Raw genomic sequence first — 27,841 nt, forward strand, 5'->3', positions numbered from 1 at the left:
TGCAACTTTTTTCCGAGAAGTCCTTAGCAAAATTTAGAGCTGTGCCCAAGACATCAAGTTGATCAGAAAATCCGTTCTCAAGGTACAGATTTTGTATTATTTAAATAACTTTTTGTATTGACAGCCAAATTGTATGGAGACTTGTATGGACGAACTAATGATGCAAAATGTCTTCTTTGGTCATAGAAGAGTTACACACAAAGTGTCATCCAAACCAAAAAAAAAAATACAAAAAGTAATCGTTGTCCGAAGTGTCAGAGAATTGCTCATATAAAAAAATGCCAAACTATGCTGTAAACTGACAAGAAATAATGCAGCAAACTGTGTAAATTGTGACAAACATTACATAACACGCTAATTCAATGGTTCGGCAGATGATATAAAGGCACTCTGTTCCACTTTGCAGTGGGTCGTGTCACCCAAATCGAACATATTATTTCGGAAGGGAATGGCCGCACACTCCAATATGTACGCATTTGCCATTTCAATAAGTGCGTATAGGCAATTCAATCCTAAGTATCACCCGCGAAATGACTTAAACTCGCGTGACGTCTCGTACATAATTTTATTGCCTTTTCGTTACGGGTGTATTATAATTGCACCTTAACCGATAAGGTCCAACCGTTCGTCAAAATTTGCAATACCCAAAAATCGCCCGTTATGCGCCAAGCTTAAAGAAAAAAAAAGCGAAACGTGCCGAAAAGCGAAAACATGCTGCCATTTGGAATGTGAATTGATTCGATAATGCATTAAATATAATATGTGCAGCAGAAGAAGGAATAAAAACACGCACACCCACCATCACCATATAACGCGAATAGTCAGTTCAAGAAGCCAACGCCAAGTGATTGAGTGGAAAACGGAGGCTTTAAATTGATTAATGACTTTCGCACCCCCGGTTGAAGCTATAAATTGTATGTATGGAAAAAAGCAGCCCGCGCAAGACATATGGTGCTGATATGATGCTGCTGATGGTGATGCCGCTGATTAATTGAAAATTTGGTTGTGCTGAGTGGCGAACCGCGTGTGCCGAGCTTTCAGCAACTTTTGAGTTAAACGCGAAAGTTAAAATCAATTTCGCGAGAGCCTAATGAATGACTTTCGATTGAAGTGAAGAGTTCTTGGAAAATGGATGATGGGAAAACCAGCAGAAACATAGCTTGAACGTAAATTTTAATTCTGAAATAAATCCAAATAAGATCCGAAAGAATCTTAAAATGTTGAAATTAAAGTTAAAGCATTCCAAAATTGTTTGCTAATATTTAGCACAAAACGACACCTTCTGCGCTAAATAAAGCAAAAATTTGACATCTAGTGATTAATCATGCAAAAGCGTGAGCCTTCCCCCTTAACCATGATGAGGGAATCACTTTAATTGATTAGAAGTGGGTTTAATTTTGAGAAACAGCCAAGCAACGGCATGATTGATGATATTTAGATTGGCTTTCTAGTAGGTAAAGTCCTGTTATGAGGTTTAATTCTGAATAAAATTAGATCTTTGGAAACCAGCTCTTTGATACAAGAAAGTGGTATCAAAAAACGCATGAATTCATATTTCATAAAATGTAATGACTTTTCTCAATTTCTTTAATTTAAAACAATATTTTATTGATCAGAAAAACTTCAACAAATTTGAACTTTTTTTCAACCGATTTTTTATTATTTTTTTAACAAAAACTCAATTTTCCAAAATCTGTACATTTTTTTTCTATTTTTGAGAGCTTTTGTTTTGTTTTAAAAGACAATAACCCGCAACTTTTGAGCTATAGACAATTAGGCTGGTACAAATTTTGTTTGAAGTTTTTATCAACCCAAAAACATTTTAGATTTTTCGAAAACTACACAGAAAAAAAATCATGGTAATATTACATCTGGAAAGGGGTACATCTTTTATGTCAGAAAAAATGTGTAATTTTACCTCTGGAAATGTGTAATTTTACCACTTTTCTGGTGTAATGTCACTTTTTCAGTCTAAATTGAGGTAAAATTACATCATAAAAGAGGTAATATTCAACCTTCCAAAATTACAGCTTCCAAATTTACATTATTTTTTACTGTGTAATGATTGCAAAACAACTGAATTATTGTCAAACTCAATTTTTGCATTTAAATGTTGAAACTATGGCTTATTATTCAAATGTTTATATTTTTTTGTAAAATTGAATCTGCAATCGAAAAGTACTTACATTTTTTTTTGATAAAGTGTCCTGTTTTCAAGATCATGCCTCGGTTTAGCACCGCATATGGGGGATGCAAAACCGGGGCGTGCATAACTGAGGCACAGAGCTTAGGAGCCGTCCATAAACCACGTGGATGCTTTGGGGGAGAGGGGGATGGCAATTTTCCACGCTCCATACAAAAAAGATTTTTTTGTATGGACAATTGTCCGCGAAGGGGGGGGGGGTTCTGATATTCCCAAAAAAGTGTCCACGTGGTTTATGGATGGTCTCTTATGGGATTTTGGCTATATGGAAGACATTGGCTATAATCCTATGAAAATCATCAAAACTTCAAAAAATGATAGTGTTTTGGAATTGGGATGATGACAGCTATCCATTGCAATTATAATTACATGAAAATATTCACAAAAATACGTATTTCTCCTGTATTTTGAAAATGCATTTTTTCCCCGATAAATTACCCCAAATTATTGTAATTGCAATTTTTCGGACCACTTTAACACGGTGTAGGTCACCCTATGGCCAAACAAAAAAATACGGATCTAATTATTTAGACCAAGGTACCCCCAGAAAAATTTGAGCACGAACGGAGAACATTTTTTTCGGATCATGCTGTTTTCGTGGGGAATTGCTGTATACAGGTATCAAATGATCGGAATTTTTCATGCATTTCGAAAGTTCCAACACACATTTTTTTAAATACTCAAAATTTTCACAAAACTACGTATTTTCGAAGAAATATTCAAAATTTCAGTATTTTACATTATTAGTGATCGGAGATTTTTCATACATTTCGATAGTAATAATATATTTCGTGATAAACTCAAAATTTTCACAAAACTACGTAAAATACTAACTTGATCCTCCTATATGGTTGCAGCCTTCCTCAGTCTTTACTAACAATGGAATATTTGATGGGTTTGGACACAAATTTCATCTATTTTGTTTAGATCTGGAACAAAAAAAAAAGTACACTTTAGTGCTCATAACTCGAGACAGGGTTGCCAGATCTTCAATGTTTTGAACTCGTTGGAAAAGTTTTTCGATTACCTAACGAACGATGGGTCGGACGATGGATCGGAACATAGTTTACATACATTTAAGTTCGATCCGGCTTCAAAAAAGTACAGGAATATCAACCCAAAATTGGTTCAATTCTGTGGGTAGATTCAGATTCAGCGGGCATTTGCAACAACTCTTCTGAATACACCAAAGTTCCAGAACAGCACATTTTTTTCAGAAAATCCACTTTTCCTCTTAATTTTGCGATCTGGACCACTGTGTATTGATCACAATTCAATGTATCAGAAGACTTGACTGGCAATTATTTGTACTAAGTTGCAATAATGTAATTCTTTTATTTATTTCTAGAACTTGAAGCTTGCCAACTGCCATGTTTCCACAAGTGCAACTCTCCGTCAATACCACGTCACTTTTGTATAAAAGCAGATCATCTTCACTATCAGCAATGTATCGTTTTCCTAGCCAGTAGTATATTAGTAGCAGAATCAGTTCAAAGTTATCGGAAGCAATTGGATGAAGCTCTTCATCATCGTTACCCTACTGGTGGCCCTGGTGGCGCTTGCTCTGGCCGGACCCCATCCTGATCGTCGTCATGGACCCATGCCGGAACCGCAAGACGAGGGTCCAGCCCCACCGGATCCAAGTGGACCACCTGACACCGTAAAGGCGGAAGGGTTTTCGGAAAGATAGTTAGAAAGAATCAGTTCAATTCAGTTGAAGAACATTTCAAATGGTGAAGATGAATAAATATTAAATTTATAAAACTTTTTTTTATCTTTACTAAAGTTTCTGAAAAAAAGCAAAATTGCATTTTTCGGAGAAAATTAATCAGATACGTCCATTAATTAAATAGCTCAAAATGCTTAATTTGATTCAAATTTAATTTATCATCTCGATAAATAAACCTGAAAAGGGAACATTTATGGACGACCCCACACTATAAAAAAAACTAACTTAATCCACCTATGTGGTTGGCGCCTTCCTCACTTTTCACTTTTTACCAACATTTGGTGATACGATGGGTTTGGACACCAATTCCATCTATTTCTCAATAAAAAAAATACACAAATGTCACTTAAGCGGTCATAACTTGAGACTGAGCGTTGCCAGATCTTCAAACCTAACCAACGATGGGTCGGATGATGGATCCGGACATAGTTTACAAACATTTAAGTGAGATCCGGCTTCAAAAAAGTACATAAATATCACTTATGTGGTCATATCTCGAGACAGGGTTGCCAGATCTTCAATGTTTTGGACTCATTGGAAAGGTCTTTTAATAACCTAACCAACGATGGGTTGGATGATGGATCCGGACATAGTTTACATACATTTAAGTGAGATCCGGCTTCAAAAAAGTACACAAATATCACTTAAGTGGTCATATCTCGAGACAGGGTTGCCAGATCTTCAATGTTTTGGACTCATTGGAAAGGTCTTTTGATTACCTAACCAACGATGGGTCAGATGATAGATCCGGACATAGTTCTCATATAGATAAGTGAGATCCGGAATCAAAATTCCAGCACCTAATTCGCAACTCTGACACTTTTTTATACGTAAGTTTTGAACTACTTATCGGATCTTCAAACAATTCAATAGTGCAGTATGGGGCAACAAAACAAATCAAATGCAACTTGTTTGACTCAAATCGGATCAGCCAGTGCCGAGAAAACTTGGCAAGAATTTTGAGCACTAAAGTGAATACGCACACACATACACACACACACACAGACAGCACTTGGTTAAAGGTATAATTATTGAGATGAATTGTAAAATTGTAATGTAACGTATGCAAAAAAGTTTTCAATGATTTTCATCTTAAGTTTTCAATGTCTTTATTGAAGAAACTCCTTCGTCAAACAATTTCTCTTATTTCATACAGCATGTTTGTTTGTGGAGTAGAAAAGAAAGTGTTTTTTTAAATTTTCTTGAATTGTTTAATTGCAATCGATTTTTGTAATAAACTGTCGCTAAATTTAAAATAAACTTGAATCAATTTTTTTACAGGAAATAAAAAATCCTGAAAAAATATCTATTGATCTAACCACAAGTTATTATGTTTTTTTGTATGTTTAACACTTTGTTTTAATTTTGTTTTTTTTTAACTAAATCTGAGAGTAAAAGCCACTAACAAACCGGTAAATTTGAATTATAAAATTTTAAACCGTGTGGATTTACATTTTCAGCTGTGTGATCATTGTGATGGCTTATCCGAACTATAGTTGTATAAATATGAATATGAACTTATAAAATTTCTAGCACAACATAAAACTCATAACGGACGATTATTTTTATCTTAAAATTGTAAACCTAAAAAATGTTTTATTTTAATTGTTCTAAGGTGTTGAAGCGATTTCATTTTTTTCGAAGCTCCTGCAACCTCTCAAAAATAAATAATTTGAATAAAATACAAAAATTGATAATCGTTGAAATTCCGGCTTCTGAAGTGTATCCGTGGTAATTGGACGACCCTATATTGGGTATTTTTTAAGAAATAGATTTGAAGAAATAGATTTGAAGAAAAAAATGTTGTTAATAATGCATATTTAACCATTTTTAAATTAAGCTAACAAATATCATAGTTTGATTGTATCATAGCTCGATTGTATCAAACATCAAAACGATTAATGTTTAACTTTAATATTACGGTTAAACGCCATTATCAAATTCATTACTTTAGAAAATTGCTCCAGAATTTAAGCATTAATAAAATTTTAAAAATTGACAACAAAAATATTAATCAGATCCTTATTTCTAAAGGTTTTTTTTTTTTAATAAAATTTCAATCCAAATAATGTATCGTTGCAGTGCTTCTTATCTTCGAAATTATACAATTAAATTTTTCGATCGAATAAACGGTTAAATTTCAATCAAAGATGCTTATAGACGTTATTATAAATATCTATAGTCAAAATATGTATAAATCTATGAATTCGTGTCCCGCCCGTGTGGATCAATCGGACCGCGCACTGACTCACAATCCAGAGGTTGCTGGTTCGAATCCCGCGGCGGGCGCTCTAAAATTCTTTGTGTAAATATGGGTATTCGGCGCCGTCGCTCCGTGCCATACTTTCATACACTTAGGAGCCCAGGGCGGCGAAGTCCTTGTAATTAAATAGGAAGACACTAGTGGTTGGTACTAGCAATGGTGGCCGACAGCTATAAAGTCAACTTCGTTTTTCTATGAATTCGTAGAAACCATTTTTTTAATTATCTACAAAAAAAATCCACAGTAAGCTTAAAAGTGCCTATTTCATTAAAACGCAAAAAATAACATTATCCAAAAAAATAGTTTACAAACTATTTAACAAGTATTTTCAATGAAAATGTGTATTTAAAGACAAGTTTTTGCCAGATTTTTTGAGTCAATCTTAAAGAGCGGAAACATCAACTTCAAGCAACATATTTGTATTGTTCTTATCGTTTTTTAACCATGTAATTACTAAGAAGCATTGGAGATTGGTCTATTAGCTCCTGAGACACATCTTCTTGAAATTTAAAATACACTTGTACGATAAAACTATACACGATTAACAAATTGAAATCTTCAATTAAGTTATTTCTACATTTTGAAATAACTGTCAGAACTATATTAAATTTTAAAACAAGTGTTGATAACCAATATGATTTTACAAGATAAAGAGGAAAAATAATGGATGTTTGACTTAATTGTATGTAAATTTGCTGTGGTGTTTATAGAAAAGACTCTCTGTATCTATAAAGCAAAACAAAAAAAAACACAAATGAAATCCTTTTTTGGATTTCTGGGATTTAACTAATAAAAATCATGTTGAATAATATAAAATTGTAAATCGATGATTATTCAAGCAATATCTTGACCCTGATAACGAAATCCTGCACATTTTATGGTTTGGAAAATTTATATTTACAAAACCTTGCCAAATTTAAAGTAAAGAAAACTTTATGTAAGAATTATTAAATCAATTAGATTTTTCCTGTTAATCTAATCCTAGTCTGCATTTTGTCAATAGAACCATATTTTACATTCAAACGAAAATAAAATAAAAATGTCCTGTAATACGGAGACTCTTAAAACTACATACAAAAAATGCTCAAGAAACGGTCAAGTATATGGTTACGAAAAAGAAATTCTTTAACGTACGCAGCTGTACAGGAACAGAAACAAATAGCGGCGTTTGATCTGCAATATGTGTTGGTGAAAAAATCAAAGCTATTGATTTGTTTTTTTTAATGCGACTGAAAATAACGTTTGAAAAAATGAATTCGCTCTAAAATAATACTGAAGAATTGCGTCATGAGGCCGACTGTCAAAACGCTGAGTCTTACAAGGCCGAAAATGATAAGGATAGATTTTATTTTTTGCTCAGAATAAGTTTAAAATAAGGGAAAAGTCATTACAATAATCACTTAATTTTCTGGTAACAAATAAAAAAAATGAAATACTTGAATTCAAAAATAAAATATTGAAAACATCAAAATATTAAGATTCATAAAAAGATAATTCATTGGAATTTTGATTTTATTTTAATATCTAGATATTTTTTTTGAATATCTTGATTTTTTTTTAAATTTAGAATTTTTGTAGTATTAATTAGTTTATTGTTTTTTAGTTTTTGATTTATTGAATTTCTGACAATGTGTAATTGTTTTCTTAAATCAGGGGTGCCCACCCTTTTAGCCCTGCGGGCCAGTTCTGATTTTTCAGTAGCAGTGGCGGGCCGGTACTAATATTTGATAAAACTCATTTTTTTATTTTTTTTTTATGATTGGAAAGGTTTATATGCTAAAAAAAATGCCACTTTGGCCACTTTTGATCCGATTCCGGAGCATCGGAAAATTGTATGGAGAAAGTTACGTAAAATCATATTTTGATCAAAGGAGGCTAATAAGCAAAACATGAAAAAAACGTCAACAAACGAAAAAAAAGGCAGAACGAAGTTTGTCGGCTAAGGCTTGTATTTTATTTAAAAAAAACAAATTTTAATGGTCGATGCAATTTTTAGGTTTAATTTCCTCAACACTACCATATAAAAACAATCAATGAGACATGATAAAATTTATTCAAACGAAATTTTGATTCGAATATCCTTTACAAAAAAAACTTTGTGCGTTGTTGTGCACCTTCAAATATAAAAAAAAATAAAATAATTTTAAAAACACACAATCATTTTCAATTTGTTATTCTTCGAAATTTAAAGCATATTAAAAATATATTTTTTGCTTCTTTATTTGACTAATTTTTTTATAATTTTAAAATATTTGCAGTGATCTTTTTTTAGTAAAAATAATTTGCTTTTTAAAGCTTTATTTAAAAAAATGCTTTATTACTGAAAAGTTGTTTTAAAAATACATTAGTTTTTGCTTATTTATTTATTTAAAAAATAGAAAACAACTTCAATATGAAAAAAAAAACATATTTAAAACTGAAAAATATTTAAATTCAGTGTCTTTTAGTACATTTTTAGACAACAAACCAAGTTTTTTCATAAATTTCACAACTTTATGAAATGAATAATTTTGTTTTTTTGCACCATTTTTCAGTTTAAAAAAAATGTAAAGAAATTGTATAAATATGTTAAAATTCGATCTTAAGCTTATTTTCTTTATTTCAGACAATCAATTTATTTATTTAATATTTCATGAACAGCCTTATGGGCTGGTCATAAAACTATTTTGAAAAGCCATCACGGGCCGGATGAAATGGCTTCACGGGCCGGATCCGGCCCGCGGGCCGGACGTTGGGCAGGCCTGCCTTAAAATGACATGTTCCAACAAAATTTACATTTGAGTAACGTAAAATGGCAGAGTTTTAAAACATTATTTAGTTTTTTTTTTGATGGAAAATACGTTTTTTCGGAATTTTGAGTATGCCATCAAATCGAGCGTCTAATTTTACATAAAAGTTCCTTTGACACCAAATTTCTATCTCATCACCGTTTCAGGATGCAAATTATTGAAAAACACCTTTTTTTCGTATGTTCAAAAATGAAAGGGGTCGTACCGCCCCCCCTCATGAGATATAAAAAACGGACCTCGGATTAATGATCAGGGACAAAAGTTACCCCTTAGAACAAAGTTTCACGCAAATCGAAGAGGGGTCGGGGCAACTTTTCCCGATTTCGTGTGAGTTGGTAGAGAATTACCCAAGTAAGAAAATAAAAAAAATACGACAATTTTTTTGTCCCTGATTCGATTATCCGAAGTCCCATATAGACCTTCGGATAATCGAAACTTCGGATAATCGAGGCTAAGGATAATCGAGTCTGGACTGTAGAGACTTTCAAAAACTTCAAAATGGAAATTCAAATCCGTAAAATCAAAAAAATTAGGAATGAAAAAGTTCAAAAATGAAAGATTAATCAGAAATTCTATAAATTAAAAAATATGTTTATTTGATTTAATTTTATGAGTTTTTGAATCTGAGCTTAATTTTCTTAGAATTTTAAAATTAGAATTGTATTTCAGATAATAGTTGAAATTCACTCAAATGTTTTTCATATTAAATGCTTTCAATTTTTAAACAAAATCTGAATATTTTTGAGAAACTATGATATATTTTGAAAAATTTAGACAAAAACCATCTAAATTTAAAAAAAATATACAATATATCCGAAGTTCTAAGGATAATCGAATCATGAACAAATAAAATCGTTATTTTCTTATTTGTTTCTCACCCAGTCAGCTTGGGTTCGATCCCAGACGGCCCCGGTGGCATTTTTCGAGACGAGATTTGTCCGATCACACCTTCCGTCGGACGGGAAGTAAATGTTGGCCGTTAGCTCGTTAGCTCAGTCCAGGTGTAGGAGTCGTCTCCCTGGGTCCTGTCTCGGTGGAGTCGCTGGTAGGCAGTTTTACTAACAATCCAAAGGTCGTCAGTTCGAATCCTGGGGTGGATGGAAGCTAAGGTGTAAAAAGAGGTTTGCAATTGCCTCAACAATCAAGCCTTCGGACACTTAGTTTCGAGTAGAAATCTCGCAATCGAGAACGCCAAGGCAATGCTGTAGAACGAATAATTTGATTTCTTATTTGTTTGCTTTTAACATCAAATTCGGCATCTGCAACCACATTTTAGTTAAATTTGCACAATATTTTTTGATTACCATTTTGGCCGCCATCTTGAATCTAAAAATTCTAAATTATATAATTGACCATTTTTGCGCAACCGGCTCAAAGGGGCAACATAACAGGTGCATTGCCAGGCAAGCTAGCACACACGGTTTTTTTGGGAAAGTTTCTCCAAATTTAAAGAAGATATTAGTTCCAAGAATTGGTAAGAACTGGAACTCCATACATTTTGACGATTTTTCACAAACTTCAAAGGCTTAAAGGTAGGTGTTCCCGTTGTCAGAAAAAGCTCAAATTTGATTTCAGGGGGTAGCCCCGAGTAAGCCCAGATTTGGACTACCCTAACCAATGTAATGCTAAAACCACGAGGTGAATGAGATGTTACTGAATGGTATGATGCTCAAATCTGCAGCTCTATTTTTAAATATTGAATCCATAATCTACAAAAACTGAGCCCGGCAATAGACAGACAAATTACTTAGTTTGATCAATCCGTGGTTGATTCTCTATCTTACAAACTATAGTTATATAAATATATTTCTTAAAAGAGAACACACAAGCATCGATTTGAGATTTTTTTTGGTAGTCCAATTCCAAAAAGTTGGGAAAAATTTCGGGGGGGGCTGCAGCCCGGTAGCCCCCCCCCCTGGCTACGGGCCTGTAGCCTTACCTCAGTGAGGAAAGCAAAATTTAACGAACATCGTTTCGCAATCTTTCAATCACGTGTTGTCTAGCTCGAAAGTCCGATGTGTTCCAGATTTCGCTAAACACTCCATTACATAACCTATCGCGTCCTGCTGTGAACAAATGTCCGAGAAATGGCCAGTTTTATTTTCCTGTTCCCAAATTAGCGAGACCCCCTACACGTGGTCCATTCTACCAAGTCAGCTGGAATGGGTTAGCTAGCTAAAAAACTCAGATTTAGATCATATCTCACTCATATGGAGTGATTCTGGACGTCTTCCAAGAAGTTGTCGGACTAGTTTCCGACGAAAATTGGTGGCCAATTCGCGCGCTTCCCACCCCTGATTGAGCAGAACTGGGCGGACGATTGATGAGCGTGTTGGCAAAAACTGATGGATCTTTTGGATCGGAAGACTTCATCAGCTGGATTTGGTGGCAATTTTGAGAAAATTAGATGTTGAAAGTTTGCGTTATAATTGTTGCAATTTTGGAAAATCATCGCAACGTTTTCTAAAAGCAGTAATACAAATCTAAAACACTTAGAAGGGAGTAAATCTTATGTTTGATTTGAGATTGGCGGAAATCATTACAAAAATTGAAGCTGATCGTTTCAAGATAAAAAGTCAATGCTCTAGTTTCGGAAATCGTTCAATCATTTTTCATTAAATTTTTATTTATTATTTTATCAATTTTATATTATTCTCAAAACATTGTTCTGCTCTTCTGTTCTTCTTTTCTTCTTTTCGTCTGTTCTTCTGTTCTTCTGCTCTTCTGTTCTTCTGTTCTTCTGTTCTTCTGTTCTTCTGTTTTTCTGTTCTTCTGTTCTTCTGCTCTTCTGTTCTTCTGTTCTTCTGTTCTTCTGTTCTTCTGTTCTTCTGTTCTTCTGTTCTTCTGTTCTTCTGTTCTTCTGTTCTTCTGTTCTTCTGTTCTTCTGTTCTTCTGTTCTTCTGTTCTTCTGTTCTTCTGTTCTTCTGTTCTTCTGTTCTTCTGTTCTTCTGTTCTTCTGTGCTTCTGTTCTTCTGTTCTTCTGTTCTTCTGTTCTTCTGTTCTTCTGTTCTTCTGTTCTTCTGTTCTTCTGTTCTTCTGTTCTTCTGTTCTTCTTTTCTTCTGTTCTTCTGTTCTTCTGTTCTTCTGTTCTTCTGTTCTTCTGTTCTTCTGTTCTTCTGTTCTTCTGTTCTTCTTTTCTTCTTTTCTTCTTTTCGTCTGTTCTTCTGTTCTTCTGCTCTTCTGTTCTTCTGTTCTTCTGTTCTTCTGTTCTTCTGTTCTTCTGTTCTTCTGTTCTTCTGCTCTTCTGTTCTTCTGTTCTTCTGTTCTTCTGTTCTTCTGTTCTTCTGTTCTTCTGTTCTTCTGTTCTTCTGTTCTTCTGTTCTTCTGTTCTTCTGTTCTTCTGTTCTTCTGTTCTTCTGTTCTTCTGTTCTTCTGTTCTTCTGTTCTTCTGTTCTTCTGTTCTTCTGTTCTTCTGTTCTTCTGTTCTTCTGTTCTTCTGTTCTTCTGTTCTTCTGTTCTTCTGTTCTTCTGTTCTTCTGTTCTTCTGTTCTTCTGTTCTTCTGTTCTTCTGTTCTTCTGTTCTTCTGTTCTTCTGTTCTTCTGTTCTTCTGTTCTTCTGTTCTTCTGTTCTTCTGTTCTTCTGTTCTTCTGTTCTTCTGTTCTTCTGTTCTTCTGTTCTTCTGTTCTTCTGTTCTTCTGTTCTTCTGTTCTTCTGTTCTTCTGTTCTTCTGTTCTTCTGTTCTTCTGGTATTTTTTTTTCATATATTTTGTTTGTTTCGGGATTCCTTATATTTTTCTTAAAATTCTTAACGGTACACATCAACCATCGCTTTTGCACCCAGATTTCTGTTACAGACATTTTAGTATCTTCAAAAATACGGGAACTATCGATATGATTTTTTATTCATCCCCTAAATTACAGTCTTCAAAGTTATTTACAATAAAGTTTGACCATTTTGACAATCAGATTCTTTCAGGATTGGGTCCGTAAGTTTGACAAATTTGGAATAAGAAGACAACAACTTCTTCGGTTGCTGTGCACCCTTAAATCAAAAAAAGATAAAATAAAAATAAAACAATCAAATTCAAATGCCAAATTTAACTATTTATTTGCTAAAACCAGTCAAATCCTGTAATCCGTTGTAACTCATCCTCGAATCGAAACGATTCAATTTCCGGAAGTTGAGTTCGAGCTACTTCCGTCAGTAGAGTTAGAGCTGGAAGAGCCCGAAGACGAGGAGTTCGATGAGCCAGCATTGCTGGTCGAATTGGATCCTGAACCACTTTCGGCAATGGCGTCCTTGATGGCAGCAGTGATCAGTTCTCTCAGATGGTTCCAGATCTCCGTGGCGTTGATCGGTTGCTGTGGTGGTGGTGATGGTGGTCCTCCATGTCCTGGCTGGTGACGGCCGGGACCATGCGGTCCCCAACGGTAGCCTTCGACCATAACGAGGACGGCCACGATGGCGAAGATGACGGTAATGGCGAAAAGTTTCATGCTGATTTCCTTAAGTGGAGTGCACTGGGTAGAAAGTGATAATTGTAGGCAAATGGGAACCTTTTATAGGTCTGGAAATTGTTTCTAAACCTAATTAAATGAGTATTTTTTTAACATTTGGGTCAATGTTTTTCCAGACTTTTACGCAAATGAGATCTTCTCGATGGAAACTAAAATTATATTCAAATTATTCAGAATTTAAACATCGCATCGTGCAATAAGGTCGTTCCAATGACAATAACGGAATACAGAGATGAGTAAACCTCATACAGTACTGGTCAAAAGTGGAAGATTTTTCCACCTCACTCAAAAATTAATTGGTTGCCATTCGCTCGGGTTTCTTCCTAATTTTTTGAAATTTTCAGCATAGTCGTCCTAAAACGCTTTTCAAATGCTTTTTGACATTAGTGCTAGATAGAGGGTGACGAGCGGGAATTCCCGGGAAAAATTTCCCGGGAAATCGATCATTTTTGGACCTCTCGATTCCCGGGAAATTTGGTCGAGACTCCCGGGAAATTTGAATTTTATAAATATCGAAGCAAAATTTTATAAACTAATCAGAAAAACATTCGAAAAATTCAAAATGGTTTAAATCATTGGATGTTAACTTGTCGAATGTTCCAATAACTATAATTGAGAGAAGCACAAAAAAATTAAACCCTGAAATTTACCTTAAAGCATAATTAGCAGTTATATCTCAGAAATGAATTATAAAGTGTTTTATTTTTTATTATTATTTGTAATAGGGAAACCTCTTTTCAATAAGTTCAATTTCCATATCCTCTCTCAAGCATAGCAATTTCATTTTTGATGTCAATAAGTCATTTGGTGTTTCGCATCAACCTCAATATTAGAATATATTTTGGAAGAAAAATCTCTGGCAATTTGTAAAGATTGCCTTAATCTTTGTTAAGGTCCGCCAATTGTGAACATTCGGGTTTTCCTGATAAATGTAAATATCTCTTCAATGAATATTTTCAGTTGACCTTAAAAAAGAAAAATCTAAATCCCGACACTGGGAAATAATATATTTGCTTTTCTTTAAGTCACAAAAATCTAATAACAAGTTCATGCAACAAGCTTGTGCAACTTTTGAAAAATCACTCTGTGTGAATTAAGACTCGTAAACATTTCAAGCTACAATTTTGAGTACCAAAAAGCTCAAAAAATTTGGATTCAGAAAAAAAAATCTAAAGGTTGAAATGTTGTTGTTGTTAATTCATTTATTTCTGGCAGCTTTAAAGGTTGAAATAGTTCCTTGAAATAATGAGGCTTCTTAAATAAACGTTTCTTTTAATAAGTATGAATGAATTGTAACTGAATCACAAATTTATGACCTTTCCTTTTTAAATTGTTAGCACTATTGGCATACTCAAAAAAAACTTCCGGGTCTCGGGAATTCCCGGGAAATGACCGAATTCAACTCTCGATTCCCGGGAAATTCAAAATCTCGAGAATCGTCACCCTCTAGTGCTAGACATTAGCGTTTTGAAGATATTGTCTTTTTTCGATGAAAAAAAACGCAATTTTTATCGACGGTCATTTCTGATAAATCCGTCCAGAACAGTTTGACGCTTGATTTATATACTTAAAACACAGGCTAGACTAACTTGGTAACCTTCAAGTCAGAACTGTGCGTGGTTGGAAGTCATTTGATTGAATTTGGTTAACATAATTAATCAATCAAATTTGATGTTTGATGTGAAAAAAAATTGTGAAAAGTTATGAAATGCTAAAAAAACAATCATTCAAAAATTTCAGGATTTTTTTAATCGTTTTAAGATGATTGCACGTCTTTTTCATTATTATTTTGTTGGTGTTGCTTCTTCAAATATTTCTGATTTATTTGCTCAACCTTAATATGGTCGAGAAAACAAAATCTAAAATCAAATAATAACAAATGACTTTTCTTAAGAATTTTCTATAAAAATCTTTTAAATAAATATTTATTCGAATAGTTTATAGAATAAATTTCAAACTAATTTTTTTGCGAGTATAAATACCCGTCTTTGGTTAAATTTTTTTGAGAGTAAATAATCAATTTTCTCTCCTTTTTGGTATAGAGCAATTCCAGCTCAAATCAGAAATTTTTCTGGTACTATTGTACCCGACCCTCTCTGATTTCAATGAAACTTTTTAGACATGTTATCCTAGGCCAATATAAGCCATTTTTGTGTATATGGAGCCAGTTGCACTCGATAATGACATTTGAGAAGGGCGTAAGGGTTTTAAATATTTTTGTATTTTGTAAATTAAATATTGCTGTATCTCTAAGCCGTTACATCGTATCAAAAAGTGGTCAAAGACAAACTTGTAGGAAATTTGACGGGCTTTTTGAAAAAAATACACTGAAAGAAAAATACACGCCATTCTATGAGATTTTTCAATTTTTAAGTTTAAAAGTTAAATTTTAAGGTGATGTCACGATTTTTTTTCGCTCAAAATTTTTGTGAAAATAGCCTAAAATGTGACAAAAAGACTCACGAAAAATGCAGGATGGTATGTCTCTCCTAAAAAAATACAAAAATCATTTACTAAAATTGTTTTTTTTAAGTGGTCTAATCGTCAAAATTTTCAAAAACCGATAGCGAGAAACGATTTCCCAGACAATTTTACATAAAAGTCTCCATATTGACTTTTGTCCACAATCCTTGTGAAGATACAGTGGTTTTAAAAATAAAAATGTTGAAAAAATAGGTTTTTTGGTGGTTTTTGGCAATTTCTATATGAAAGACTTGATTTTTCAGTCTCGTTAATATTTTTACCGGAAAGCTCGTCCAATTTCCCATAAATTTGTCTTAAACAGCTTTTCAATTTGACTCGTTTAAATATTAACGTAAGCTTATTTACTATCCAGGTTTCTACCACACTGAAAAAAATATTCTATTTTCAGTTATGAGCAATGTAATTATGCTTATATCTGTAAGCCCATACATTCAATTGAAATGCTGTCAAAGACAAACTTATGGGAAATTGGACGAGCTTTCCGGTAAAAATATTTACGAGACTGAAAAATCAAGTCTGTCATATAGAAATTGCCAAAAACCACCAAAAAACCTATTTTTTCAATGTTTTATTTTTAAAACCACTGTAATTTCACAAGGATTGTGGACAAAAGTCAATATGGAGACTTTTATGTAAAATTGTCTTAGAAATCGTTTCTCGCTATCGGTTTTTGAAAATTTTGACGATTAGACCACTTAAAAAAAAACAGTTTTAGTAAATGATTTTTGTATTTTTTTAGGAGAGACATACCATCCTGCATTTTTCGTGAGTCTTTTTGTCACATTTTAGGCTATTTTCACAAAAAAATTGAACGAAAAAAAATCGTGACATCACCTTAAAATTTAACTTTTAAACTTAAAAATTGAAAAATCTCATAGAATTGGCGTGTATTTTTCTTTCAGTGTATTTTTTTCGAAAAGCCCGTCAAATTTCCTACAAGTTTTTCTTTGACCACTTTTTGATACGATGATACAACAATATTTATTTTACAAAATACAAAAATATTTAAAACCCTTACGCCCTTCTCAAATGTCATTATCGAGTGCAACTGGCTCCATATACACAAAAATGGCTTATATAGGCCTAGGATAACATGTCTAAAAAGTTTCATTGAAATCGGAGAGGGTCGGGTACAAAAGTACCAGAAAAATTCCTGATTTGAGCTGGAATTGCTCTATATAGAAACCATATTAAAAAGAAGAATAAATCTCTATGAACAGCATTGATCGCGTAAAAAAATAGTTTTTTCTAAAAGTTTACTCTTGTATTTATAATCTTTATATTTTTTAATATCCTCAAGTTTTATTTATATAAAAAAAAAACAAGAAACAAGAAACAAGAAACAAGAAACAAGAAACAAGAAACAAGAAACAAGAAACAAGAAACAAGAAACAAGAAACAAGAAACAAGAAACAAGAAACAAGAAACAAGAAACAAGAAACAAGAAACAAGAAACAAGAAACAAGAAACAAGAAACAAGAAACAAGAAACAAGAAACAAGAAACAAGAAACAAGAAACAAGAAACAAGAAACAAGAAACAAGAAACAAGAAACAAGAAACAAGAAACAAGAAACAAGAAACAAGAAACAAGAAACAAGAAACAAGAAACAAGAAACAAGAAACAAGAAACAAGAAACAAGAAACAAGAAACAAGAAACAAGAAACAAGAAACAAGAAACAAGAAACAAGAAACAAGAAACAAGAAACAAGAAACAAGAAACAAGAAACAAGAAACAAGAAACAAGAAACAAGAAACAAGAAACAAGAAACAAGAAACAAGAAACAAGAAACAAGAAACAAGAAACAAGAAACAAGAAACAAGAAACAAGAAACAAGAAACAAGAAACAAGAAACAAGAAACAAGAAACAAGAAACAAGAAACAAGAAACAAGAAACAAGAAACAAGAAACAAGAAACAAGAAATAAGAAACAAGAAACAAGAAACAAGAAACAAGAAACAAGAAACAAGAAACAAGAAACAAGAAACAAGAAACAAGAAACAAGAAACAAGAAACAAGAAACAAGAAACAAGAAACAAGAAACAAGAAACAAGAAACAAGAAACAAGAAACAAGAAACAAGAAACAAGAAACAAGAAACAAGAAACAAGAAACAAGAAACAAGAAACAAGAAACAAGAAACAAGAAACAAGAAACAAGAAACAAGAAACAAGAAACAAGAAACAAGAAACAAGAAACAAGAAACAAGAAACAAGAAACAAGAAACAAGAAACAAGAAACAAGAAACAAGAAACAAGAAACAAGAAACAAGAAACAAGAAACAAGAAACAAGAAACAAGAAACAAGAAACAAGAAACAAGAAACAAGAAACAAGAAACAAGAAACAAGAAACAAGAAACAAGAAACAAGAAACAAGAAACAAGAAACAAGAAACAAGAAACAAGAAACAAGAAACAAGAATCACGAAACAAGAGACAAAAAGAATTAATTGATTAAAATGTTTGGTAAAATCATAAGAAAATCAATCACATATTATTGATTTAGTTTAGTATATTTTGCCGTAAAGCCACGTTAAGATTCGTTTATAAATCATTTCGATGTTCAAATTTTGTCTCTTAGACATAAGCTTTTCCTTTCAAGGTTGATATAGTCATATTTTAACTGCTCCACTGTGTATACATAACATTATATAAACCTCATCCACAATACAAAATTATGTAAATCATAGAAATAACAAGGTCGTCTTACAAAAGCAACTGAAAATTACATCATGCACCAGTCGCTTTCGAACCTTGTCACTAAACTTGAGACATGCAATCGTTCATAGCTCGATTAAGTTCCTTCCTACTTTTGCTCCTCCTCTTCAGCTCATCCAACCCCCAAATCATCGATTCTGGTCTATCGCGGATCGTCAACGGATACTACTACCCGCAACAGCCACCCATCATCGTGAACTGTCCCCCAACCGTGGTGATCGTGAATCCTTCTGCTGCAACAGCCGCAACTACAACGACGACGATCACCACACTGGGACCAATCCGTTTTCCAAGTTCGAAAAAGTAAGATGCGCCTAAAGGTAGGCTCAGCGAGTGGAGAAGGATTTGATCTTTCGAAATAAAGTAAGTGATGGTTTAAACTCTTAGTTGTCGCTTTTTATTAGTTTTGCTTGGTTTCTTTCAAGATTGTTTCATATCGTCTAACTAAAATGCGTGTCCTTTCAGGTTAGTTTGTCTTTGTTTCTCTTTTGTTAGTTTGTGTTAGTTAGTTTTGTTGAAGCATTGAATAGTTTAAATTACCAATGTAAAGTGGCGTTTAGTTGTACAGTATTATTTTCATTTTTTGTTTTTTTTTGTGGTTAAATAGTTGTTCTTTTTTGTTGCAAACAGGAAGCTTTCGAAGGGTTAGTTTGAAAATGGTTTATTGAATCCATGCAAATAAACTATTTGAGATTGTTTGTTTTTCTCTAACGATAGAAGTTACGTTTTGTGTAAGAGAAGCCTATATCCTATTTCTGTTTTGAGAACACTATAGAAAAGATTTCGGTTACAAGGAATATTCAAGGTTTGTGCTTTTGGTGGCATGTTCGATTTAGTAACAACTAGTTTTTAACCTTAGCTACATCTCTTTTGGTATGAGTTTAAATATAGAGGTAAGAAAATAGAGCTGAATTTCAAAAAACCTAGTTCTTAAACGTTAGTAACATTCACACTTGCTTTACGGATCACGGATGATGTTGCTGTTGTCTTACCGATTTATTTTTTTTGTTAATTTTGCTTAGCATATTCCATCGATTTCACTATATAGATGAAAAATTTAAAATTTAATCCTCAATCAGGAATAGCTTTGACCTATATTTTTGACTCAATTTCAGTGTATGTATATTTTATATTTTTATATGTTCATATCTGTTAACACATACTAGACTCTAACTATTGCTAGAGATCCAAAGCGCTTTGAGATTCTTTCGTGCAGTTGTGGTTTGTTTGTTCTTCTGTGTGTTTTCATTTTTGTTATATCGTCAGCTGTGTGCTATCTTGTGACATAGACCATTTTGGTCGAAAATGAGTTAATGATGACGTTTTGCTATACTTAACAAACACTACAAGATGCTTGAACCCGATTTTGGGAACTCGCTTCCGTTTCCCGGATATCGCAATACACACTTGTGACATAGAACAATTTATCATCAAAATGATCGTGCACACTTGTGACACGTCATAAATGTTGTTGGAAAATGTGAAAAAAATTTCTTGTTTTTCACAAATTAATGTTGATACACATTTTCCGAAGGCAATGCAATCTTTTGTTTTTGAAAATATACTGATTAAGTCGGCTTAACTATTGATTTAAGTCTATTTTAGTTTGTATGGGAATTCTGTGCACACTTGTGACACGTAGTACAATTTTACTTTCGAAACACACTTGTGACACGTGCTTTTCAGATTTTTGATTACATAAATTACTGTATCTTTTAACTGGTGTAGCCAAATTAGTTAAAACTTGGAGCGTTTGTTAAGCGATAGTATACGAACCGATTGCTTGAAAAAGTGTGGCTCTACCATTCATAGTTTTGAAAATATTTATCATCAAACTTTAAAAATCGATTTTCTCGAATAGTACTAAATGGTCGTTGTCACAAGATAGCACACAGCTGACGATATGTTGGCTCAACGTTGCGATGAGTTCACAGAAAAATAAAATGTTTAATTTATTTGTTTTTCAGTTATTTTTTTTCGTCAGGGAAATTTTACCTCGATTTTGATTTGAATAAATTTGAATTCAACTGTTTTTGTTTGTTAGGCCGATGATTTAAATTTTTCTTGCATTTTTTATTCCCAATTCTTATAAATTTACATCAAAATCATATAAAAAATTAAAGAAAAAAATAAATACAAATGCTTGTGTTAGAAAAAAATCAGTTTTCTCCAACTTTATTCATACAAATTAAAAGTTTGATCAATGTTTAGCAAAAAAAAAAAATTAAACATAAAATACAGCCAAGTCGTTAATTTCCATAAAGAACCTAACTTGAAAACTTTTTAAGTTAAATGCAATCAGCAATTTAACTTTAGTGTCTTAGGCTATTTTGTCACTCGGCTCTGATCATGTCAGGAGAAGGGCTTAAAAAAAATAAACTGATTTAAAAATTGAAAAAAGTACTGACTTAAAAATTAGAAACTAAAACTATCACAAATTGATTTTTACTTTGCTGCAGAAAAAAATGCCAAGTATTAATGAACTAAATGCACTAATCAAATCAATTTTCAATCGATTCGCTCTACAATATTGCCTTGACATTCTCTACTGCGAGATTCCTTCTCGAAGCTAGGTGTCCGAAGGCTTGGTTGTTGAGGCAATTGCAACCCTCTTTTTACACCCAAGCCTCCACCCTCTCCGGGATTCGAACTGACGACCTTTGGATTGTTTGTCCAACTGTGGCTTTAACGGGACAGGGAGACGACTACCTACCCTCATAGGTTAGACCCTTTTCCAAGCAACTTTGTCGATGACATTAAAATTTTATCTCGCAAACTACGCCTATTTTCATAAACTTTTTGGGGAACTGAGACCCGGTTAAGCCCGAGTTATCTTCGCCTTCTATAAGTAAATACAAATTTAGGAAGCTTCTGAGCAAACCTTGAAAAAACCGTTTTTTGAACGTGGCAATTCAGAGTTAAATTTGAAAGAAAAGTGATGTTCGAGCACTTTAAAAAAAAACAAACATTTTTGTTCTTATGAGGATTTTACATAGAAACCAAAAATGTGACCAAAAATCGATGTTTTAGACACTTTGGCACAATTCTGAGGGCATAATCAGATTCAGCGTGCATAATTACATAGAAAAACATGTAGTTGGATCATTTTTCGAATTTCGTTAGGGTGGACCCATTACCTTTACCCTTGGAAGTTATATATTTTCTGCGATTATTTTAGCGTTTGTGTAGTGCTAGGCGCTTAATGTTTGGCCTGCGCCTTTTCGAGATATTTAAGTTTTAAAATTGCATCCTTTTTACCTGTAACTTTTGCCTCTTAAGTCCAAGTGTTAGATTAAAAAAAACTGATTTAGAAGGCGTAGATTGCGAGATAAAATTTTAATGTCATCACCAAAGTTGCTTGGATTGGCAAGCCCATCAACTTTCCTGAAAACAAAAAAAAAATATCAAAAATATTCCTGAAAAGATAGATTCTCATTCTAAAAACCCGATAATCCAGCTATAAACTACAGTCATGCCTCGGTTTAGCACCGCATATGGGGGATGCAAAACCGAGGCGTGCATAACTGAAGCACAGAGCTTATGGGATTTTGGCTATATGGGAGACATTGGCTATAATCGAATGAAAAATCATGCAAACATCAAAAAAATTATAGTGTTTTGGAATCGGGATGATGGCAGCTATCAATTGTTATTATAGTTACATGAAAAAATTTCACAAAAATACGTATTTTTCCGGTTTTTTGAAAATGCAATTTTTTGCTCTTAAAAAAAACCTCAACATATTTGTTTTAGCAATATGGGTATCAAATGATCGTGTTTTTGTCATACATTTCGAATGCCATACATTTTTTTTTAAAATACTGAAATTTTTAACAAGGCTACATATTTTTAAAAATACTCAAAATTACAGTTTCGCAATATTGGTATCAAATGATTGAGATTTTTCATACATTTCGAATGTAATAACAACATTTTTTGAAAACACTCAAATTTTTCACAAATTTTTGAAAAAAATACTCAAAATTCATTTTTTTTACAATATGGGTATCAAATAATCGAAATTTTTTAAATACATTTCGAATGTTTTAACATTTTTTTTTTTTAAATACTAAAACAAATCACAAAACTACGTATTTCGAAAAAAAATACTCAAAGTTTTAGTTTTTTTTAATATGGGTATCAAATGATTGGGATTTTTTCATACATTTCGAATATAGTATAAATTGTTTGAAATACTCAAAATTTGCACCAAACTACATATTTTCGAAAAAAAAAACACTCATAATTTCAGTTATTTACAATATGGATATCAAACGATTGGGATTATTTTCATACATTTCGAAAGTTGTAACACATTTTTTTCAAATACTCAAGCCATTATGCCACATTACGTTATGCAGAACGGCGTTATGCTAAATGGCATTATGCCAAAATGGGAAAAATAACATGTTTTTCAAGGTCTAAACATTTCTGGGGAAAGGGCCATTCTGGGGAGTGGGATTCTGGGGAATGGAATTCTGGGGAATGGGTCAATGTTTGCATGATGTTTGCATGATTTTTCATTCTTTCATTTTTCGATTATAGCCAATATCTCCCATAGGAGCAATTCTCTACGAAATCGATCTTTTTTTAATATTATGTTAATTTTTGTATTTTTTAATCAGGCTGAAACTTTTTTGGTGCCTTCGGTATGCCCAAAGAAGCCATTTGCATCATTAGTTAGTCCTTATAATTTTCCATACAAATTTGGCAGCTGTCCATACAAAAATGATGCATGAAAATTCAAAAATCTGTATCTTTTGAAGTATTTTTTTCATCGATTTGGTGTCTTCAGCAAAGTTGTAGGTATGGGTACGGACTACACTGGAAAAAAATGATACACGGTAAAAACAAATTTGGTGATTTTTTATTTAACATTTTGTCACTAAAACTTGATTTGCAAAAAAACACTATTTTTATTTTTTTTTATATGTTTTAAAGGACATAAAATGCCAACTTTTCAGAAATTTCCAGGTTGTGCAAAAAATCTTTGACCGAGTTATGAATTTTTGAATCAATACTAATTTTTCAAAAAATCGAAATATCCGTCGCAAAAAATTTTGAAATTTTGATAAAGTGCACCGTTTTTAAGTTAAATCCATTTTTAAGTAACTTTTTTGAAAATAGTCGCAGTTTTTAATTTTTTTAAAATAAGTGCGCATGTTTGCCCGCTTTTGAAAAAAATATTTTTTAAGAGCTGAGAAAATTCTCTATATTTTGCTTTTTTGAACTTTGTTGATACGACTCTAGTTGCTGAGATATTGCCATGCAAACGTTCAAAACCAGGAAAAGTGAAGTTTTTTTTACTCTCACCCAAATAACCCACCATTTTCTAATGCCGATATCTCAGCAACTAATGGTCCGATTTTCAATGTTAAAATATGAAACGTTCGTTTTCCGATCTTTTCGAAAAAAATATTTTCATATTTTTTAAATCAACACTAACAATTCAAAAGAGCCAAACATTCAATATTATGCCCTTTTAAAAAGTCAGTCTAGGTTTAAAAATTATGAAAATATTTTTTTCGAAAAGATCGGAAAATTTCATGAATGTTTCATATTTTAACATTGAAAATCGGACCATTAGTTGCTGAGATATCGGCATTGGAAAATGGTGGGTTATTTGGGTGAGAGTTAGAAAACATAAATTTTCCTGGTTTTGAACGTTTGCATGGCAATATCTCAGCAACTAATAGTCGTATCAACAAATTTTAAAAAAGCAAAATATAGAGAATTTTCTCAGCTATTTAAAAATATTTTTTTCAAAAGTGGGCAAACATGTGCACTCATTTTAAAACATTGAAAACTGTGACTATTTTCAACAAAGTTATCTAAAAATGGATTTACCTTCAAAACGGTGCACTTTATCAAAATTTCACTAAAGTACTTTTTGATTGCAAATTTGATTTTACATCGAAAAATTAAGTTGAAATTTTTTTGCGACGAATATTTTGATTTTTTGAAAAAATCAGTATTGATTCAAAAATTCATAACTTGGTCAAAGATTTTTTGCACAACCTGGAAATATTTGAAAAGTTGGCATATGATGTCCTCTATATCTTATCAAAAAATAAAAAATAGTGTTTTTTTGCAAATTAAGTTTTAGTGACAAAAAGTTAAATAAAAAATCACCAAATTTGTTTTTACCGTGTATCATTTTTTTCCAGTGTAGTCCATATCCATACCTACAACTTTGCCGAAGACACCAAATCGATCAAAAAATTCCTTCAAAAGATACAGATTTTTGAATATTCACATATCATTTTTGTATGGACAGCTGCCAAATTTGTATGGAAAGTTATATGGACAAACTAATGATGCAAAATGGCTTCTTTGGGCATACCGAAGGCACCAAAAAAGTTTCAGTCGGATTAAAAAATACAAAAAAAAATCGAATGACCGAAATCTGAGAGAACTGCTCATAGCCAAAATCCCATAAGCTCTGTGCTTCAGTTAAGCACTGGGCCGTGCTTAACCGAGGCAGCTGAACGAATCAAATCCAGGACAGTGCAAAACCGAGGCGCGCAAAGCCGGGGCATGACTGTAAATCCACAATAAAAATCATGGAAAAAAATGGGACAGCGTGGAAAATTACTCTGTCACCAAACACTGCCAAGTCTTGTTAAAACTGATCTAAAGAAAAAGCCATAACAAGGCAGAGCTTGTTAAGTTCTGGATTGAGAAGGTAAAGAGTTCAACTAGTCTGGACAAGCATCATATCAGTCAAAACAATGCTTATTGGCCAAAGCCAAAATGTGAAAAAACATCCACTGACGTAAGCAGGGCGGACAGTAACCTTCGGCTTTGGCCCATTTACACTGTTTTGCTCGATAGTTTTGATTTCGATCACTTCAATTTGTTTGGTAAATATTCTGCGAAGCGAAAGAACAGTAACAAATCGCGAAACCAGCATAACAGGTAAGGAAAAGAAAACAACAAAAAGGTGGAAAGAACGAACGCGTCAAACCAAGGAGTAATATGCAGTGTTGCGAAATAATAACAATAAAAATGTTTTGCGAATAATCAATTATATTTCATGAGTTTTTGCAGTATTTTTCTTCTAACTTGTAGTATTTTTCATCACTTGAATTCGTTTCCTATATCTGGTAATGATTTTTATTTTTATTTCATTTCCTCTGTCCACTCTCATAGATCTTCGCTCGTGTGTGTTTGTAAGTGTTTGTAGTTTAGTTTTTTTCATAACTCAACAGGAGGCATTTCCCATCCCTAATCTGCCACTTCATTTTGTGCCGTTTACAGAACCAAATTAATCACTTCTTGTGTTTTTTTTTTCTATTTCACACACCTTCAAAAAAGGTTAATCCTAACACCGCGTTTCAGTACTTTTCGTTTCCTTGCCTTCTTTTCACGATTCAACCCAAGTTTGGTTCAGTCTAACACACTTTCACTCCTGGACACGGAAGGAACCTGCCCTACCGCCGAACATCATGCCGATAAATGCAGACCGAAAGCCTACACGAATGCCACCTGTTGCCGCGTTTCTGTCTGTGTTGGGGCGGGGGAAAAATTAGAAAATTTGCTAATACATCTAACGCGCGCGCAAACTTTCCACTGCTTTCTTTACATCACGCACACACGTTTAAAGGTAAAAATAAATAGTTTTAACTAAAAAAAAACTTTGCTTGGGGTTGTGTGTGTGTCTGTTTCATTTTACTATCGTCTAACTAGCGTTGCTGTACTGTATTTTTTTTCTCGGCTATTGTTCAATTTTAACGATTATCTTTACATTTAGAGAGACGTGAACGTTTTGTTTTTTTAAGATCAATGGAATCGCGAAAGGATGTCTCAGAGTTAAGATTTCGGGACGACGAGCCAATAAAAGGAGGAAGAAAAAACTCTGCTCATTTTTTTTTTAGTTTCATTTGCTATAAAAAAAGATTGTATTTTTTTCAATTTGTTGCTACTATTAAAAACTAAAGCACGGAACGGGAAATAAGTTAAAGTGCGATATGTACATTAGAGAATTACAAAAAATAAACCTAACAAGGAAGTAATATTAGTAAGGAGGGGTAAAAACGGAAAAAAGCTCGTTCCGGCACGGCGCGAGAACCCGCGGTCATCATCCCCCGTTCGAGGCGGCCACCAACTTGCCTCCCTCCCCCCCTGGTGACGGGTTCCTGTAAGTGCCTGCCTGCCCGAAATCCCCATCCCCGATCGGGAAGAAGACGAAGAAGAAGAAGCGTTGTTTGTGAATAAATAGTATGCTGCTGCTCTCGCTCGAAAGGATGACCGGTGGCCTGCTGCTGCTTTTGAGAACTGGGTTTTGCTGGTTTCGTCGACGGGTTTGTGCGAGCGCCAGCAAATCACGTCATGTTGACGCCCAGGGCGCGGCTCGAGTACTCGTACACGACGTAGCTGATCGAGACCGCCGGCAGCACCTTGATAAAGTTGGGCGTGATGCCCCGGTAGAGTCCGAGCGGGCCCTCCGTTTGCAGTATCCGCTTGAACACGTTCGTCATGTTCGGCTGGATGGCGACGGAACCGTCCGCCTGGGGGCCGATGGTGACCGCTGGAAAATAAGAGAAAAGAAGATGATCGTTAGTATTGTTATTAAATAGTCACTTGCTGAATTTATTCGTAAATCAGGATTTGTTTTGCAATTTTCTAATCGAAACTGTGAAACGATTGTGATTGGCCGGCAGCGAAATTATGAAAAAGTATAATTTATTGTAGACTGAGATTAGTATGCAGTAGAAATTATTAAATAAAATATACTTTATTATTTATTTTTTTACATATTTTATACTTAAGATTTTTTGTTTTCCTTTGATTTATGATTTTTCATTATTAACCCTTGTTTCATTTTAATTTTTTTTTTCAATGTTTTGGTAAATATTAAACCTTTAAGCTTTCAATAAATTAATTTGTTTTTTTTATATTAAAATGTTTAACATTGAAATTTTAAGAATTTTAATAATTTTTAGAATTTTGAAAATGTTAAAATTCTTTAGAAAATTTCTTTTTTTTTAAATTTCTAATTTTTTAAAATTTAAATTTTAATAAACTTTGAAAAAATCTTTGAAATTAAAAAAAAATGAAATTTTTAAATTTTTAAGAATTTCTAGAATTTAAAAAAATAAGAATTAAAAAAAAGAATTTCAATTTATTTTTCGATTTTTTTTTTAATTTTTATAATTTATAAATTCTTATGATTTTTGCTTCAATTTCTTTAATATC

At 33.0% G+C, this 27,841-nt stretch overlaps 3 protein-coding genes across 8 annotated transcripts in view; 1 reads left to right on the top strand and 2 right to left on the bottom strand.

Annotated features, from left to right (window-relative positions):
• The first annotated feature begins 3,641 nt into the window (after positions 1-3,641).
• Positions 3,642-3,965, top strand: LOC120429280 (uncharacterized). The gene has a single exon (XM_039594502.2). It carries the CDS (start codon positions 3,717-3,719, stop codon positions 3,891-3,893), a length of 177 nt encoding a protein of 58 aa, XP_039450436.1. The 5' UTR covers positions 3,642-3,716; the 3' UTR covers positions 3,894-3,965.
• A 9,043-nt stretch (positions 3,966-13,008) lies between these two features.
• LOC120429276 (bromodomain testis-specific protein-like) lies at positions 13,009-13,466 on the bottom strand. Its single transcript, XM_039594499.2, has one exon. The coding sequence runs from the start codon at positions 13,420-13,422 to the stop codon at positions 13,093-13,095; it is 330 nt and encodes a 109-aa protein (XP_039450433.1). The 5' UTR covers positions 13,423-13,466; the 3' UTR covers positions 13,009-13,092.
• Positions 13,467-25,652: 12,186 nt separating this feature from the next.
• The window catches only part of LOC120429274 (calcium-binding mitochondrial carrier protein SCaMC-2), a 63,745-nt gene continuing 61,556 nt past the window's right edge, over positions 25,653-27,841 (bottom strand). For all 6 annotated transcript variants that reach the window (XM_039594491.2, XM_039594492.1, XM_039594494.2 and 3 more), the window contains one exon: positions 25,653-27,173. In XM_039594491.2, coding sequence (XP_039450425.1) covers positions 26,968-27,173 — 206 coding nt within the window. In that variant the 3' untranslated portion in view covers positions 25,653-26,967. The remainder of the gene's footprint in view (positions 27,174-27,841) is intronic.

This window comes from Culex pipiens, chromosome 3 (assembly GCF_016801865.2).
Source record: "Culex pipiens pallens isolate TS chromosome 3, TS_CPP_V2, whole genome shotgun sequence".
Taxonomy (NCBI): Eukaryota; Metazoa; Arthropoda; class Insecta; order Diptera; family Culicidae; genus Culex; species Culex pipiens.